The sequence below is a fragment of the Ruditapes philippinarum genome, unplaced genomic scaffold (genome assembly GCF_026571515.1).
Source record: "Ruditapes philippinarum isolate M1 unplaced genomic scaffold, ASM2657151v2 ctg1100_1_1_1_1, whole genome shotgun sequence".
Lineage (NCBI taxonomy): Eukaryota > Metazoa > Mollusca > Bivalvia > Venerida > Veneridae > Ruditapes > Ruditapes philippinarum.
Genome location: NW_026867299.1, coordinates 5,890 through 23,745, shown reverse-complemented (window position 1 = coordinate 23,745; position 17,856 = coordinate 5,890). Strand labels below are relative to the sequence as shown.

The 17,856-nt window shown below is 31.3% G+C and overlaps 2 protein-coding genes across 2 annotated transcripts; both read right to left on the bottom strand.

The window, feature by feature from the left end:
* Window positions 1-1,401: 1,401 nt before the first annotated feature.
* On the bottom strand, window positions 1,402-6,806 carry LOC132735596 (uncharacterized). Its single transcript, XM_060722570.1, has 6 exons — window positions 6,295-6,806; window positions 5,752-5,879; window positions 4,534-4,721; window positions 4,177-4,300; window positions 2,781-2,934; window positions 1,402-2,438 (listed from the first exon to the last, which is right to left on the bottom strand). Exons 1-6 carry the CDS (start codon window positions 6,593-6,595, stop codon window positions 1,810-1,812), a joined length of 1,524 nt encoding a protein of 507 aa, XP_060578553.1. The 5' UTR covers window positions 6,596-6,806; the 3' UTR covers window positions 1,402-1,809.
* A 2,948-nt stretch (window positions 6,807-9,754) lies between these two features.
* LOC132735597 (bifunctional endo-1,4-beta-xylanase XylA-like) lies at window positions 9,755-17,463 on the bottom strand (the record flags this gene model as incomplete). Its single annotated transcript, XM_060722571.1, has 2 exons — window positions 9,755-16,229; window positions 17,327-17,463. Coding segments are annotated over 2 exons (654 nt in total), but the record flags the coding sequence as incomplete, so codon positions are not given.
* Window positions 17,464-17,856: the final 393 nt, after the last annotated feature.

The following is a 17,856-nucleotide window of genomic DNA, read 5'->3' as shown; positions in this document are numbered from 1 at the left end:
GCAAGTTAATACTGTATGCAGATGACAGCACTATTTTATTCTCACATAAAGACCCGAATTTCATCTCAGAAAAACTTGGGACAGCCCTAGAAAGCTGTTCAGAATGGCTCGTAGACAATAAGCTGTCACTCCACCTTGGTAAGACAGAATGTATGCTGTTTGGCCCCAAAAGAAAATTACAAAAGCAAGAACAATTTACTGTTACATGTAATGGTCATAGCATAAAGGGTACTAATTTAGTCAAGTATCTTGGTCTATATATCAATAGTGATTTATCTGGGGAAACTATTGTTAATATAACATAATTTCTAAAGTGAATGCCAAGCTCAAATTTTTATACAGGCAGAGCAGACTTTTAGATACTAAAACAAAACAGCTTTTATGTTCAGCCCTGATTCAGTGTCATTTTGACTACTCTTGTTCCTCTTGGTATGAAGGTTTATCAAAACATTTGAAAAGAAAGTTACAAATTACTCAGAATAAAGTATTAAGATTTGTCCAAAACGTAACGCCCAGAACTTCTGTAACAGTGTATGAGTTTGAAAAATTGAATTGGTTAAATGTAGAAAACAGAGTCAAACAGTTAAGACTCAATCATATGTATAAGATTTTTTACAAAAAGAGTCCATCATACCTTAGAGCCGACTTTAGATGTTGTGCTGATGCAAGATTTTACAATACTAGATCAAGCAATTTTAATTTTATTGTCCCCCAGTGTAATTCTGTGATGAAACAGACCTTTTATTATAATGGAATTAAAGACTGGAATGATCTGCCAGAATATATAAAATCCATTAATAATTTTGTGCAATACAAAAAATCTGTTAAAAAGTACCTACTAGAAAGTTATAAAAGTCTTTCAGAAGATATATATGTGTACAACTAATGTGTTAGGCACTGTGATCAAATATTTCTGTGATAGTAATACTAGGCTTATTTTAAAAAGGGCATACTTTTATAAATATATTTCCTTTTTCAACCAAAATTTTGACCAAAGTTAGTTAGTTTAGTTTTTTATCTTGTTGTTTTTTGTTTGTTTTTTTTTTAGTGGGGGGAAAGGGTTAAAATTATGTTGTTTTTTTTATTATTTCTATGGACCCCATTGGAAATAAGCATTTAGCTTAATGGGCTATCCATAGGTGCATAGTACCTCTTATCTTATTTTATTTTTTATGACAAAAGTGTGCTCTTTTATGCTGTTTTATGATCTCATTTTATATTATATGATTTACATATGTTATCTCTTAACTGTATGATTTTATATTTTGTATCATGTGCTATGTTCCTAAAATGTATAAATAAATAAATAAATAAATGTCTGCGTTGTTTTCACATTCAGGTACAGTCATTGTATTTTATAAATAGAAATACAAAGAGTAATTTCAAAGACATTGACACGTAACGTTAGATAGTTTGGTAGGTATTTATTATGGCAACAACAATCATATTATATATATTTACAGCATGACTATAAAAATGGATTGATAAACTAAAACAAAATATTTAAAAAAAAAAAATACTAAAACTTCATTTGTATGTCACAATACTTTTTAAAACTCTCGTGTGTGTTTGGATCTGTAAATCACAATGAAACATCAAAACATTGTTTAATGACTGTATCTCATTTTACAGACAATCAATATAAATATACATTTTTTAATTGTAGTTTTTTTTCTGATAGATAAATGTTATATGTAAGTATATCAGAAATTAGAGTCTCTTCAAATTCATAAGAGGGCATGATGAACTGAACAATTTACAGAATGACATTTTTTCCTGTTAATATATGTTTACTAAACTCTATTCATGTTACTTTTTCTTTCCTTGAGCTGCAAAATTAAAGACTTGACCAGGTGCCGCGCCTGGTACAAAGGTTCCGGTTCCAAATGTCTGAGAACTGGGTCCTGAACCGCCAAAACCTGATTGTGTTAATCCGCCTTGTGTCAGACCACCCTGGGTAAGTCCACCCTGAGTCAGGCCTCCCTGAGTTAAACCACCTTGGGAAAGTCCACCCTGTGTCAGACCTCCCTGAGTTAAACCGCCCTGGGTAATCCCGCCCTGAGTTAGTCCACCCTGAAATAATCCACCCTGACCAGGTTGAGTGTTCATTCCTCCTTGGGTCAATCCACCAGTTCCAAACCCAGACTGAGTCCCCCCTGGTGTTCTAAAACCAGTCTGTGGACCGAATCCAGGCTGTGGTCTAAATCCAGGAGGAGACATTCCACCTGGGCCTCCGAACCCCATTTGTGGCGATCCTGTTTGTGGAAATGCAGGATTCATTCCAGAACCTGGAAATCCGGGATTCATGCCTGATGTAGGAAACCCGGTGTTTATACCAGGTCCGGTATTTGGCATACCCCCGTTGTTTATTCCTGTATTGACGAATGTATTTGTATTGAAAGGATCAATGGAATTGTACGGCATTATTCCAGTTGCAGCTGAAATTAAAAAGTCATACCCACATAAATAAAAAATAATATACGTTTGTAACTGTATTATTTGTTGTTTGAAGCAATATAATGTTCTATTAACATGCATGAAGACGAAATTGTTATAAATTTTCATGTCAAATACAATGTTATATTCTATAAAATTATATGTTATACCATAATATCATTTTAGAAAACGTACACGTAGCTTTTGCGTTCTAGCTTCACACATTTGAAAAGTTTTGACTTCTTTTATTGAGTATGTACTCCTTATGTATAAGGCGTATATTGTTATTATTTGATAATCATTCAATTATAACAATATTATCAAACTTATAATATCAAACTTACCCATGTCTTGTAGAGCAGCTGCAGACATTGGATTATACCAGTTTCTAGCAGTGGTTCGACCAATAGTACAACAAGCTATAGGATTATGGGTGTTTCCATTTACCCGACTTTCCCGAGAACCGCCCAGACCTAGATCATCTCGCTCCAACTTTATCTAAAAGTTTAGTTTATCTTCATTTTATTATTTTTTTCAATCAAAGAAGAAACGGCCATTAACTGTTCTCAGTAGGAAATCTTTGTTTTTCATTTAAATATAATGTAGATCTAATCTGAATTGTGCGTAAGACGGAAATCGTTACGAGCACACATAGCAAGTTTTAACATATCTTCATGTAATTGTTTCTAACTTCTAAACTGTTTAGCATGGAACAACCGTTCTTTATTTAAATTATTTTACTTTTTTAAATATTGATTCATTTCACCGGGGTTCTACTTTATCTCTTCAAATTTAATGTGATTGTATGATTATATCAATATCACATATCTTTCTAAACAAATTCAATTTAAATAATTTCTTTATATCATAGCTTCATACTCGTAGTATAAACTGAATATTTAGTAAAAAAACTATACTGAAGTAAACGATATTCTTACTGTAGGCGCTGAAGCTGGATGTATGTTACAATAAAATTGGTTCATTAATTCAGTATTACGTTCACAATTCCTTCATTATCATAATTTTTAAAGACCACCGGAAGTTGTAATTTTTATATCAGGCGTTTTAGAGCGTATAAGTAGGATCATTTTACAAAAAAAAAATGTAGTTTTTTTATAGTAGCTCTACATGATAATGATATAAACATAGATAAAGAACATTATACGTTGAATATGAAGAAGTTGACTGTACTATGTCTATAGTTAATACAAAATGAGGTAAGAATATATGATTAGACATTTTATATCGTTAAAGGAAGTTATTTAAGGTTATCAGTTATTTAATGACATAAAAAGTAACGGCCCTTTTATACGTTCAATTATTTTATTTATAATCAAATAGATAGTAGGAATTATTTACATATAATAATAATAATAATTACAAAACGTGTGTATTATAGACATATTTACATACGAGCATAATCTTCGATCTTTTATGCTTAATTTTATTATATTTTACATAAACATCCGTTGAAGGGTTTCATTATTATGGTAAAAATGATCCATTGGTTTGCAAATACAGTATAGAAACTATTTAGTATTTTGTAAATATCTTACAACGATACTTGTATCAAAATTACATAAACAACAGTCTTTCACAAAAAGCTAGTATCACTGTATGTTGATAATGATATTAAACTTACAACAAGCTTAAAAAGCTTTTCAAGCTTCCTACTAAATTCGTACAATTTATCATTCGTCAATTTTCATGATAGATAAATATTGTTTCAACTAAACTTACAACAAAAGCCCTGCCGACAACATTGTTTGACCCCTCTAGAGAGATGACCTGATCAACAAACTGTGTGGATACAAGACCAGCTGTAGATTGTCGTATATTACCCAGGTCACCAACATGTCTCAAACTGCAACATAAAATGTTAAAATGTTTGGTTGATATATGTATCTAGTGAGGAAGTATGGAAATTGTTAAGTAAATGAGCCATTTGTCGCATATTTAGCCTACTTAAAGCGCAATACGCAACAACCGAATTTATAGATGACAACAGCGTAACATAACATTTTGTATAAATATTAATAAGCCGTTTTTCCAAATGTGAAATACCGTTACATAATATAATAACTTTCATTTCCTTACAATGCAAAGTTTCTCTGTGATCCATGGGGAGTTTGGTTTGGATTGAAGTGAGGTCCTACCCTGGCACACCCGTCTCCGGTATCTCCGAATTCATGGATATGTATACCTCGGTCAGCTTCACTCACTGACTGGGGTAAACCTGATACTTGTATACGGATCTGAACCTGCTGTCTACCTTCACCTATCAACTATACAGCATGAAGAATTTTGTGAGAATATAAATATGCTTCAAAACTATCAATATGTCGCAAGGTTAAATAATACTGGTGGAACAGAAACAAACTCTGGGCGTAGGTTCGATGTTTGATTAATTTATCCAAGTAAAATGGTCCAAAAAGATAATAAATAATTATACATCTTACAAATACAATACATGTAAAAACAAAATACAATTAAAGAACAATATATACACAATAGACGCGGAATAAGAACTACAAAAATACGTAAATAAGATATACATGTACAATTAATATCTTAATTTGTATGATATTATTTTTTACCAAAGCGTCTGTTGAAGTAGATACTATTTCAATATAAACTGAAATAAGTTAACTTGGAAAAATCTAAATAAACAGCAATGTAGTAGATTTTGATAAAAGACAACTATAATGAATGCCTGACTGGTAAGAGATGGTGGGACATGAACGGCAAACAGTGCGCAGAAGTTAAAGAATATTTAAAAGAACCAATGAATATCTTTCTCACATAGAAACATTAACGACAAACAAAACAATTGGACGAGTACAACACAGAACGAGTGACCAGTGTTCACGATATTGCACGGGTGAGCTCGACAATGTACATCAGTGACGGAAATTGTCAAGTTTCACCGATTCATATGCGGTAAAAACTAAACGCAACCAAATAAAAAAAAACGCGCGTGCTTAAACAAAGCTATGGAAAGCCACGTCTGCCACTTACATATAATTTCAAACTGTGATACATGCATACATTTCATGCATATATTTTATCAATATATATAATGGATATAAGTCCAAAACTAATTAAAGATCAATATATGCAACAAATTATATGCATGCATTTGTTGCGTTTTATTCCATCTAAATTTTAATTTAACATATATTGCTATTGTTGAAATTATTTGTAAACGGTGGTATTTGTCCCAAAACACCAATATAAAACCTTCTTTTTCACTGCTTGTCAGAATATTTTCCCGTGGATTTTGATAAGGAGAGTCAAACGTTTTACAATACTTACAAATTGTCTCAGATCCATTCGACCTCTGACCTGTGACCACGTGTCGTTAAAGTTACACGTGGCATATCTGTAATTGTTGGGATTCTGTGCTAGACTAGCCATCATCATTGCCATCGGGGACATTGGTGCTATATTATAACAATAAATTCAGATTATTTTATTCGACAAGTCTATTCTTCAACGTATTTTGAATCAAATTGTACTGATAGTACTTTCTATAACAACTACATTGTAAACATATATATGTAGGCTATTTATTGCTATGGGAAAGACAATCTGCCACCAATAGCGGTTTTTGTACAAAATCAATAGAAGTACTCGATTGAACTTTTTTAATATATTTAGGGTCAGTATTAAACAGTTGAAGAGTTTTAGAAAAGAAAGAATATTTGCATTACTATTATTACTAATCATCGTTGTTTTCTTACGTGAGTTTATTTTCTTAGAATGGAACGCAGAAAGAACTTGTAACAGGTGTCAGACAATTTGCAAACACTTTTAAAATATATGAGAAATACAAGTAAAGGTACTTAGATTCCATACGTGATAGTGGTCGCAGTGGTCCAAGAGGCCCAAACATTGATCCGCCTCCTGGTCCGAATGTTGGCCTGCCAGGGAAAGGTCCTCCAAACGGAGGTCCAAACCCGCTGGTACCCACACCGGGTTGTGGCGGGGTCTGCACACTACCAGGTGTGCCAAATCCAGGACCTTGAAATCCAGGCTGAATGCCCGTCCCTCCTGGTTGAAACTGTCCGGGTTGAAATTGTATCCCGGGTTGGGGCATACCCTGTTGTCCGAAAACCCCTAGTACACAAAAACACACAATTGATATAATTATCCTCATTGTTTTATAATTTATAAAATTTTACAAATTGCTCCAAATATAGTCAAAGAAGTATATGAATAAAATCAAAGACCAAATATTCAAACGTCTTGTGGGAGGAGTTTATTTTTTGACGTTTTCATATTGACAGATGTCAATACGTCAACGTTTGTTTACGGAAGTTTGATTGGAAAAACGTAACGGAACCGGTAAAAATAAATCCGTCAAATTTAAATAAATATGTGTAGTCTAATGGAATGTTAATTAATCATGCATTGCACATGTGAGTAATGAATAAAACTATTTGAGTTATACATCTTTCGACATGTTAAACCAAATGACCGCAAATATTTCAAGGGAGAGTTGACAAGTTTTGACATATTTGAATGGGTTACTAGGTGTCCACTTAACATTAAATGACTTTTGTATAATTGATAATGACAAATTTAGAAATTTGATCTTAATGAGAAATCCGGCACTATTTTGACAACTTAATTAACTAAGTTGATAATATTAACAGTTATGTGTAGATATCTCGTCAACATAACGTATTTTTATTGTTCCGATACGAAACAAAAATACCATCAACATTATATTTTATATCATTTTTATGTATCTTACTTGTGATATATTTTTCTAAATAAGTAGGCTGCTCAGATTAAGATAATTATTGATTTACTGCACATGAAAGATACATGATAGTTAAATTAATACAATACATTCTGATTATTTCAAACAAAACATCTCGAATTAAAAAAAATCAAGATATACTGAAAGAACTTGGGTGGATGTCATTTAATGCACGATGAAATTTTCATATATACAGGTTGTAAATGAAAAATCTAACCCCTTCTTATATATCTGAAATTTTGACTTTTTCCGGCAATGAAATTCAAAATTCAACGTGAATTTATCTGCAATGAGAGCATTTTCCTTATAGTATTTTAAATATAAACAAGAGCAGTAGAGATGTAACATCTTATAAAATATTGCTTGTCAAAAATGTTAATAAAGTTCTTAGTGATTTAGTACGAACATTTAAAATATGAATGATATATTTTGTTCTAGAACATTCTTTAATATCTGCTATATAAATTTACATACATGTATGTAATATCGTATCATGTATCTCACACTTGCCAAAAATATCCATTTACTAGTATAAGTAGTTTGTGTTTTGTCGTTATGTCTGATACTAAAATTTAATATTTTCAACATAATTATTTATTGCATTATAGACCCTGTATCACATAATGACATACCCAAATACTGCGGAAATTACGGCAAAAAAAATACAATGGCTCAAAGATTTGGAATAGAATACCATTTAATATTCGTTCTTCTGACTCTCTGACATCTTAAAAAACAACAAATATATAAACAATATTTTAAACAGATTTTATCAACCCTATGCCAAGTAGACAACGATCATATTTCAATGGCAATGATCTACCACCCATTTTTGCATTACCAGTATACAGTAGACTATTAACAGCTAAAATGAGCGGACTTTAATGAATGTGGAATAAATGTAAAGCTGACATGTATATACCCAATAATCTTCATTCCCTCCTGTTTTACGCAATATTGAACACATAACATACTAGATAAGATGCATTCATGTTTGAATATTCCTCGAATTTCTTTATTACGATTATCTATCTTCATGTGTTACCTTCTTTAAATAAACCTTTAAATAAAGATATAAATATAATAATTTTTTTATCTTCAAACTTGCAGGATGACTTTAGTAGATAAGAAGTTCTATTTTGATCTTTGTCAATGATACACATATATGTAAGCGTGTACGAGTCAATGATACACATATATGTAAGCGTGTACGAGTCAATGATACACATATATGTAAGCGTGTACGAGTCAATGATACACATATATGTAAGCGTGTACGAGTCAATGATACACATATATGTAAGCGTGTACGAGTCAATGATACACATATATGTAAGCGTGTTCGAGAATGAAAGTATATGTATATAAAAATGATAATATAAAAGTTAAAATAATTTTCTTGATTTGCATACCAGGTAGTATCGTCCGTCTAGTTTAAGGTTTTTTTCTTACCGTAATTTAATATCAACTTTTTTTGTATTCAAAGATGTAAAACATTGGACAGTTACTCAATGTCATGAACATATCAAAAAGTTGTTTACCTTTACTTTAGTAGTGATATATTATGTATTGAATAATTGCTGGTTTAATGGGATAAACACAATATGTCATCCTTACATTAAATGTCTAAATTTGTTTACTTGTAAAATGGTCATGCCAAAACAACATATTTACAATTGTTTTTCAGCGACAATGTATTACCAATACCTCCTTCATTATACATTTCGCAAATTTATGATAAAGAAACGAAGATAAACAACATCAGAAGGACGATCAATCTATAAGTTGATTCCAACAACAATGAAACTTAAATGAACTAATGTTCGTACCGCCCAAATCGTCATGCAGCTACATGTGATAAGACAGGTTATTTCCCTTTGACTGTTGATGTTGGAGTGTACACTTTAAATAACGCACAATTTTTCTTTTTTTTTTTTTTAAATTCTTATTACAGGGAAGATTTTAACATATATACATGTAGCAAACATTTTCTTTACGGTTACGCGTTCATGTAACTCACAACAGGCTGCATTGGACAAGTGAAGCAGCAATTTCCGAAGAAAACCAAACAATCAGGTTGAATCGTATTCCATATTCGAGAACTTACTTGGGTCGGTAAAAGGAATTTAAGATGTGTTTACTATTATCTTATTTTTGTAATATTTATTGAACCCTACAACCTGAAAGACAATTAGTTTGGCTTTATTAAAAAATTCTTCCAAGAAGTGACAAGACTAGCATCTTTTTTGCGATTTAAAATTGCTACTTCAGATAGTGAAAGGTAAAGGTCAAGGCCTCTTACCAGTAACTAAATGACTTAGGTAGCTTAATTGGTAATGAGATATACACTTCACAAGAAAACACACGAAAAGGTACTAGTGTCTTAATTTAAAGTGGGTGAGAACTTTCCACCTTCTGATGGTTGTTGAGACCCTGCATGTCCAGCTGTGAAACATACCTGGGGAAAAACATCACAAATATAAAACCATCAACTGTCTAGACATGTTTAAAAACAAGGGTTTTGGGGAGAAAAATAAAACAATGCACATATAAACTGTACTTTCTTTACTAATTGCACATCACAGACAATATCTTCAATAAAATAACAAGACTTCTAAATCCACCTACAACGTTTGTGTCATTACAATATCTTCATGAATCGTTTTTGATACATTTTTGTGTGTTATAAATAATTCTTATAATACATTGTAATATTATCACGCTACATCTTGCTGTTAAATACTACTCATCTTTCTTAAGTCAGATAAGGGTCCATCTGTCCTTCATGCAGGTCGAATATAGACCCGTTGTTACATTCAATATCTTATCATAAACTATCTATGTGTTTAACATACACCAATCATAAAACTGACTTAGATTAATACACAAGGCTCTAATTTACCACTCACTTTAGAAGAAAATTTCAAGTTGAAAGACTTTTAGTTAATAAGTACCTGTCAGTAAAAGCAAACAAAATGCAACAGTTTTTGTAAATTGTTCATACAACATCCAATACAGTTTGTTTAAAACTCTGAATTTTCTCAGCAAATAACACAATTATCCTCATTTTATCTATCATATAACAAAAAAGAAATTAATAATAATCATATTTTAAAATACAAATCTTAGAGGCATTTCAAAAGTTATAATTTAAAACCGAATACTGACCTACCATCAATAATTTTATATATTTAAATTAAAATTGTTTATTAAAGTTAACATGTGGCAATATGTCTGCACATTTAAAAATGTAACGAAAGTTCATTAAAAAAAAAGTAGACATGCGAAACAAAAATGGATCTCAATAGACAATATGACTGAAATAGTTTTTCTTAACTCTTCCAGAACTAGCAGCAAAATAACAGATATAAACATAAGCTAGCCTACACATCTGTGTTGTCAGACCTGACTCAACAATTTTTGGACTTTGATATTGACATCCTTTTATCCAAACAGGGTTGGCTGTTCCTAATTGAAGACAGGACAGGTTTATAACAGGTATTTAGTAAAACAATCATAAAATAATTGACAAATGTTGATAAATATGTTATATATAACACAAATGTTATACTATTTAAATGTATGTTAGTGTAACACTAATGTTATACTAGTTATGTTATGCATAACACAACCATTACACTAATATATGTTTTATATAACAGAAACTAGTATATGTTATATAATTATAACACAACCATTACACTAGAATATGTTATGTATAACACAACACACAACTGTTATACTAATATGTGTTATATATAACACAACTCATGTACTAATAGTCATCAACTTGAAATACATGTAAATCTCTGGTCACAATTGTTCTAAACTATTCAATGACATCAATAATACATTATTATAGTAAATTAATCATAATAAAATAACTTAAAGTACTGAATAATTCTATATACATGGAAGCCTTCATGGGGATTTCAGTACACAATACTTATATATACTTACTGTGTCAAATATTCCAACCAAACAAAAATATTTGTCCAGTAGTGAAGATATTAAGTATTATATGCTATGAACAATAATGGTTGACAAATGTGAAAATGTAACAGTCTGACATTAACAAGGTAACACAATTTTGTTTAAGTATTCTACAATAAATACATACTCATACTGATTTTCAAGCTTTGTAGTTCTTTGGATGCTAGAATATGTTCACATCTTTATTACAGAATATCAGCACAACTGAACAATAAACTATGGCGGTAAACAACATAAATGCAGTATCTATTGACACCTTTTTTTAGAATGTTTGCAACCTTACAAATTCCCACTTATGTGCATACAAGGTACAATACCAATATTCAATATATGTTACACAACTCTTGCATAACTATGAACATGTTAGAACAAAGTTGTCCCCCTTCATATTAATGTTTGCACAGCTAAAATATCTAGTGCTGAAAGCATGGTGCCATGGCTCATTCAATGAAAATACATATATGCTTTAACAAAAACAATATTGGTCCCAACAGTACATATAAAATGGAAAAAAAGCTCACAAGTGAAAATAGTTCACATCACAACCTACTATACATGTATATATATATATAGCATGGAAAATTTGCTTATTTTCTGTATCTGTAATAATATTTTCAACCAATAGTTTTCACAATGTATTCCAAAAAATATTTATTTTCAAAGACATTTAGAATAAAATAATGTCAAAAGGAAAGTGTAATTATAACCTGAGTAAGACAGTAACTTCATTCTAGCCGCCAGGCAAATACAGAAAACCTTGTCCTAATATGTGTCAGTCTATTTATGCATCATTTAATACTATTTTATTTGAGCAGTATATTTTTCTGTAAGTTGTTTGACATAAAACTAAACGATTAGGTAAAAGTTCCTGAAACTCACAATTATTTTGTCAGCCTATGGTGTTTGATGAAAGATCATGAAGTATATTAATTAATCAAAGTGTTAGAGTGGGCATAACCATTGTGCTATACTGACAAATGTGCTTTCATCTGTAAGAAGGATACTCTTCAATAATGAGATTATTATAGCATACAGCAGCAGTTAAGTCCCACGAGATAACTGAAATGTTATTAGAAGAGAGACATCCATCAAAAGACTTAATGTAGTGTAAAACTTCCAGCTGTGTATTATATAAAACAATTTTGTGAAATTGAATTACGGATTAAAACAATCTATATTATATGAAAGGACGTATGACAGGATACTTCTGTTTGTTCACATCTTATATCTACTAGTCCTTTTGGTTTGTTTTTTACCAAACTTACATCTCAAACATATTGTAATGTAAAAGTTTTTTTTTTTCAATATTATCATTTTATTTTAATTTTATGTGTTATACAGCATTCAACATGTTAAACTAGGGATGCTATTGGAAACAAGTACAGTGTACTGTTCTCCTCAAAATATAGTATGTGGTTCATTACACTGAAAATAACAATAATGAATTATTACTAACCAAATATACTTTCTTGTTTCACTTTTAACCCTGTCAAATATATGCCACTAAACATGATGAATATTAGCAGAACCCAGTTGGTCAAAAAAACAATTTGTTTTAGATACTACTTTTGTTAAATGGCCAACCTTGACCTAAAAAGTGATAGGGGTCATCATGACCAACCTTACATACAAATCTGATATCTCAAGGTCAAAGGCTTTTACCTAGTTTTTGATCACACAAACTTTTGTGGTCAAGGTCATTGTCACTATGACATTTGACCGAATGACTTCTAAATATAAAGGATTAATCCATCTCCATTTCATTAAATTGTGTTTTAGTTATTGATCAGACATGGTCAGGTTAACAGACAGAGGAATAGATCCCTTGAAGGGCCAAACTAATGAGTACTGAAGTGGTTACCCTAGAATTAACTGTTAGCCAATTCAGTAACCATGTGTTGGTGCAGACCAACCAATATGTGAAAGCATTACACTCCATTTCTTTGAAGGGAGGACAAAATAACAGATATTTCACAAACGTTAACATTTAAATTAATAATGTGGTTGGTAGAGAAAGAATAATACTTCAAACAATGAGGTAAAAATAAGAATGTAGCTGTTAACAAGTGACTTATTCACCTTCATTTTTGAATTTGAATTAAAAACAAAACAATTGGACAATTTTTGTGTTTTAATGGTAAACAAAGATGCCTGGTATTCAAGTGTTTATAGTTATACACAAGTTGGCACATAAGTAGGACCAGTATTCGTTAATCTGCCTGCTGCACACAATTGAATCTCCCCATGTAACCAATGCAGACCAAGATCTGCCTGCTGCACACAATTGAATCTCCCCATGTAACCAATGCAGACCAAGATCTGCCTGCTGCACACAATTGAATCTCCCCATGTAACCAATGCAGACCAAGATCTGCCTGCTGCACACAATTGAATCTCCCCATGTAACCAATGCAGACCAAGATCTGCCTGCTGCACACAATTGAATCTCCCCATGTAACCAATGCAGACCAAAATCTGCCTGCTGCAGACAATTGAATCTCCCCATGTAACCAGTGCAGACCAAGATCTGCCTGCTGCAGACAATTGAATCTCCCCATGTAACCAGTGCAGACCAAGATCTGCCTGCTGAAGACAATTGAATCTCCCCATGTAACCAATGCAGACCAAGATCTGCCTGCTGCAGACAATTGAATCTCCCCATGTTACCAATGCAGACCAAGATCAGTGTTGTTTTGTCCAGATTGAAAGATGTGAAAATCCATTCAGGTATTAAGCTAAGGGTTAAAGGAACTCCACTGAGGTTATGTCAAATATTTTTTTCCTAGATCTGTGTACCAACTGAAGTAGGTCAGAAGCAATAACTTGTGTGCAAATTTTCAAGTCATTCCCACACATTGTCTTTCTAGAATAAGACTTGTAAATTTAAATATTTTAAGGCTTTGGATCTCAGTGCAGTTCCTTTAAGCTTGCTTGACTAATGCATATCACAGAATTCACCTGTATAAGTATCAAATTTCTTGTGTAATTTGATTCTATGTCAACTATATCTCAAATAACTAATATCTGTTACACCAGGTCATATATTTAATTTGTACCTACTTTATGTTTTTATGGAACAATAGGAATACCATTTCAAATTTAATTTGAAATATACAAGATTTGATAAATGATAAAAACAAACTTAAGCAATAATGTAATCTTATATTTAATACCACTAATCCTTGTACAAACTGTTGTTTTATTTATAATAACTGAATAATTTAAATGTCTACATATCATAATATACACAAGATTTTTTTATATGTACCCTGGGCTGAAAACTTTTTAATTTTAACTGGCATATCTTTACATGTTTTGAAACATATACATGATTTATCATATAACTGGCTTTAAACATAATAAAATGTATTTCGGTTAACATGACTGTGTCTTTCTTACAATTTTAAAAGTAAGTTGAACATAGACAAATAAACTGTTAACAATAATAAGTCCCGGAAAGATCACAGATCATGGAAAATGATTAAGACAACCATTGTAGCGCAGAAATCTTTTGATATTGATGAATCCTGTCTTCATTTATGGTAAAACTAAAATATAGATTTCAAGGGCCACATTTTCTTACAAAGAACAAGTCAGCATTGTATACAGTAACAATAATCTGTGTAGTAAATTAACATCAGCCATACACACCCTTACAAAATAATACTACTTGATGAACAATAATAACATAACCATTGTGAAACAATACTAAAGATGTTTAGGCCAAAATAAAATTATATCAAATATAATCATAGACTGATTCAATAACAAGAATGGTGGATACATGTACAATGTACATGTTGTATTGTATATGAAATTGGGATATTTTCATGTAGTAACAAATTTAATATAGAATATAGCAATGATTAAACTACATATTGCACTTTTAAACAAACCATGTTACAATAATCAATTACTGGTTCATGATTACACATTAATGAAGCGTGAGTGAGCAGGTACCTTGTTTGTTTCTATTTCCCCTCTCAATAGTGCAAAGCCAAAAAGAAGCTTTAATTTGATAAAAACTATATTGAATTCATAATTGTGATGTTTAAGCACTTTTATCAAAGCTAGGTGCTTTTACAAAACTTGATAAAAAAAATGTATTCATGTTTCATTATTCACTTTATATATATGTACAAGTTTACTAAGAATAAAATAATCAACTCAGTGAATAGTTTTATGATGAAGGATTTAACAATTTTCACAGTTTATGATAACACATCAGTCTGATTTGGCAATGTAAATAGAGAACATTGGTCCAGCATGATACACATTGTTTCAAATCTATCTAATGAACCTTTCTCTGTACATGAAGCTGCAAGAATCAGAATGTATAAATAATAAATACAGTCTGTAAGTCAAAACTACCAGTCTTATACTTCCTTAACAATGAACACAAATGATGTAACTATATTGTGATGTCTCTAAGAGTGTTATTTACAGATATTTCAGATTGCTTTTTTATAAATATTTCATTTAACATTTAAGTTATTTCAGTACAAGATATAAAATTTATTTAGTTTTACTATCCAGCTCTAAAGTTTGCCATTCATCATCATCCCCATCAGCCCAGACATCATTGTCCCAACCAGAGTTATTTGCTCCTGTTTCTATATTATTACTCTCATTTATGTCCAAATCTAAAAGATTTCCTACTAATGGATCTTTTCGCTTTTTAGAAGAATGTTTATTGGAAGATGTGTCAATGCCCCAGTCTTCAACATTCCATCCGTCAGAATCACTTTTTGTTTTTAAACTTTCTTTCTTTTTCATATTTTGACTAGATTTTAACGATTTTTTATCTTTTCCGTCAATCTCTCCCCAATCATCCCAATTGTCCTCATTATTACTATTTTTAGATTGTTTATGTTTGGAAGACCTTGACCCGCCCTCTTCATCATCATTGAGCCAGTCCTCTAGCTCCTGATCGTCACCGTTCTCATCAGCGTTATTCCATCCTGAATTTTTATCATCCGACCAACCTCCCCAATCATCTTCATCCTTCAACAGTTTATTCTGGCTAGGATCACTAAAATAACATAAATAAATCAACATTACAGTAAGTAAATTAACATTACAGTAAAAGAAAAATAATATCAATAAATTAACACAACACAGAAAATTGAACATATGTCTGGCTAGAAAATATTTTTATTATTCAAAAATTAAGCTACTAAACATATTCATTTTAGTTTGATTGTGAGCTATTTAGAATCACTGTTAATCTCAGTTCCAGTTTACATTCAAATGTGGACACAGTTGTGACCAAGTAAGGCTCACACCCTTGTTCCGTGGGTTAAGGTACAGCCTTCTTTCTCTCCCTTATAACAACAACATATATGGTAATAACAAGTTTCTAGGTAACTAAGCAACAAAGTATCATATAAAAAGTAACCAGTCCAGTGAGAGTATCATGTTATATTGTTTAACAACTGTTAGATTCACTTCCTTGTAAAATGATGGATGAAAGATCAAAGTCTTAAAACACAATAACAGCAACAACATTAAAGCTTAAAATCATTAAACACAGTTACCGTATAGCAACAAAATTAAAAGTTCTACACTTATTTATTATACATAATTGAACATTCATAAAAGATATTACTACAGCTGACTTTACAGGACAAAGGTATAATTATAATCTATAGTTTCCTGACCAAAACCTTGATTAATACATCGTAAATCATTATATATCATTATTTCTCCCTGCTTTGTAATCAGTATTTGTCTAAAAATACGAAATTATCATAGGAAACCAATTATTGACCAGAATTTCTATAAAATGTTATCTATATAAATCATAGGAAAAAAATATGGTGGGTTGCACAAAAGGAAAATTGATGAGAGTCTATTTTCTATTTTCAAACTAACAAAATTTATGTTTGTAAGACATATAAGATCCTCATAACTATGTTTTTGAATTGCTTTATATACTGTTATATGAACTGCCTTTGAGTGCCACTGTTTTTGTTTTTGTCTTATAGCAGAGATCTGCAAAGAATTTGAAAGTGCTGGACCTTGGGCCGCCTTAATCTGAAAATAATGGCCTGTTTTGTAAAAAGTATGGGCCCTTGGAAGACAATGTAAACATCTTTGATTTATTTAGCAACAATATTTTATAACTACCTCTGATGGGTTGGTGTTCCACCTCCTAGAAGTGATGATTTCTCCCCGGGGCTTGTGTCTACAGATCTCAATGTCGTCTTTGGCTCTCCCCATAGACTCTGCAGGTTACCCCAGCCTTTGGCCCCCACGCTGGAGAGCTAAAATAGCAAAATATATAATGTACACATGATAAATCTGAACAGACAATCTAGACAGAATGATTTAAGTATTTCAAAACATTCAGCAATTGTCAAAACAGCTAACCCTTGCATCAAATTAGCACTTCTAAATTTGTATAATAGACCTATCATTATGGTATTACAAATGTATTAGCAATTCAAAGGACTTCAATACTGCTGGTGGTCAAATAACTTGGTGAGGTATACATGTACATGTGCAGCATGATTTACACAACAGCATATAGTTGATTTGACAAACTAACATCTGTCTAATTAAAACATCTGCTAATGTCAAGTTGATTGGATAATGTTATAACAGTCTATCTAAATCTGAACATAAATCTATATTTATTTAATAAAATAAAGAAAGTG

Excerpts from the sequence above, each read along its gene's own strand:
- LOC132735596 (XM_060722570.1), bottom strand. The coding sequence starts at position 6,595 with ATGAGGATAATTATATCAATTGTGTGTTTTTGTGTACTAGGGGTTTTC. Across the intron at positions 2,935-4,176 it reads TTGTCGGCAGGGCTTTTGTT|ATAAAGTTGGAGCGAGATGA; the intron begins GTAAGTTTAGTT and ends CTAAACTTTTAG. Across the intron at positions 2,439-2,780 it reads AGCTGCTCTACAAGACATGG|CTGCAACTGGAATAATGCCG; the intron begins GTAAGTTTGATA and ends TTTTAATTTCAG.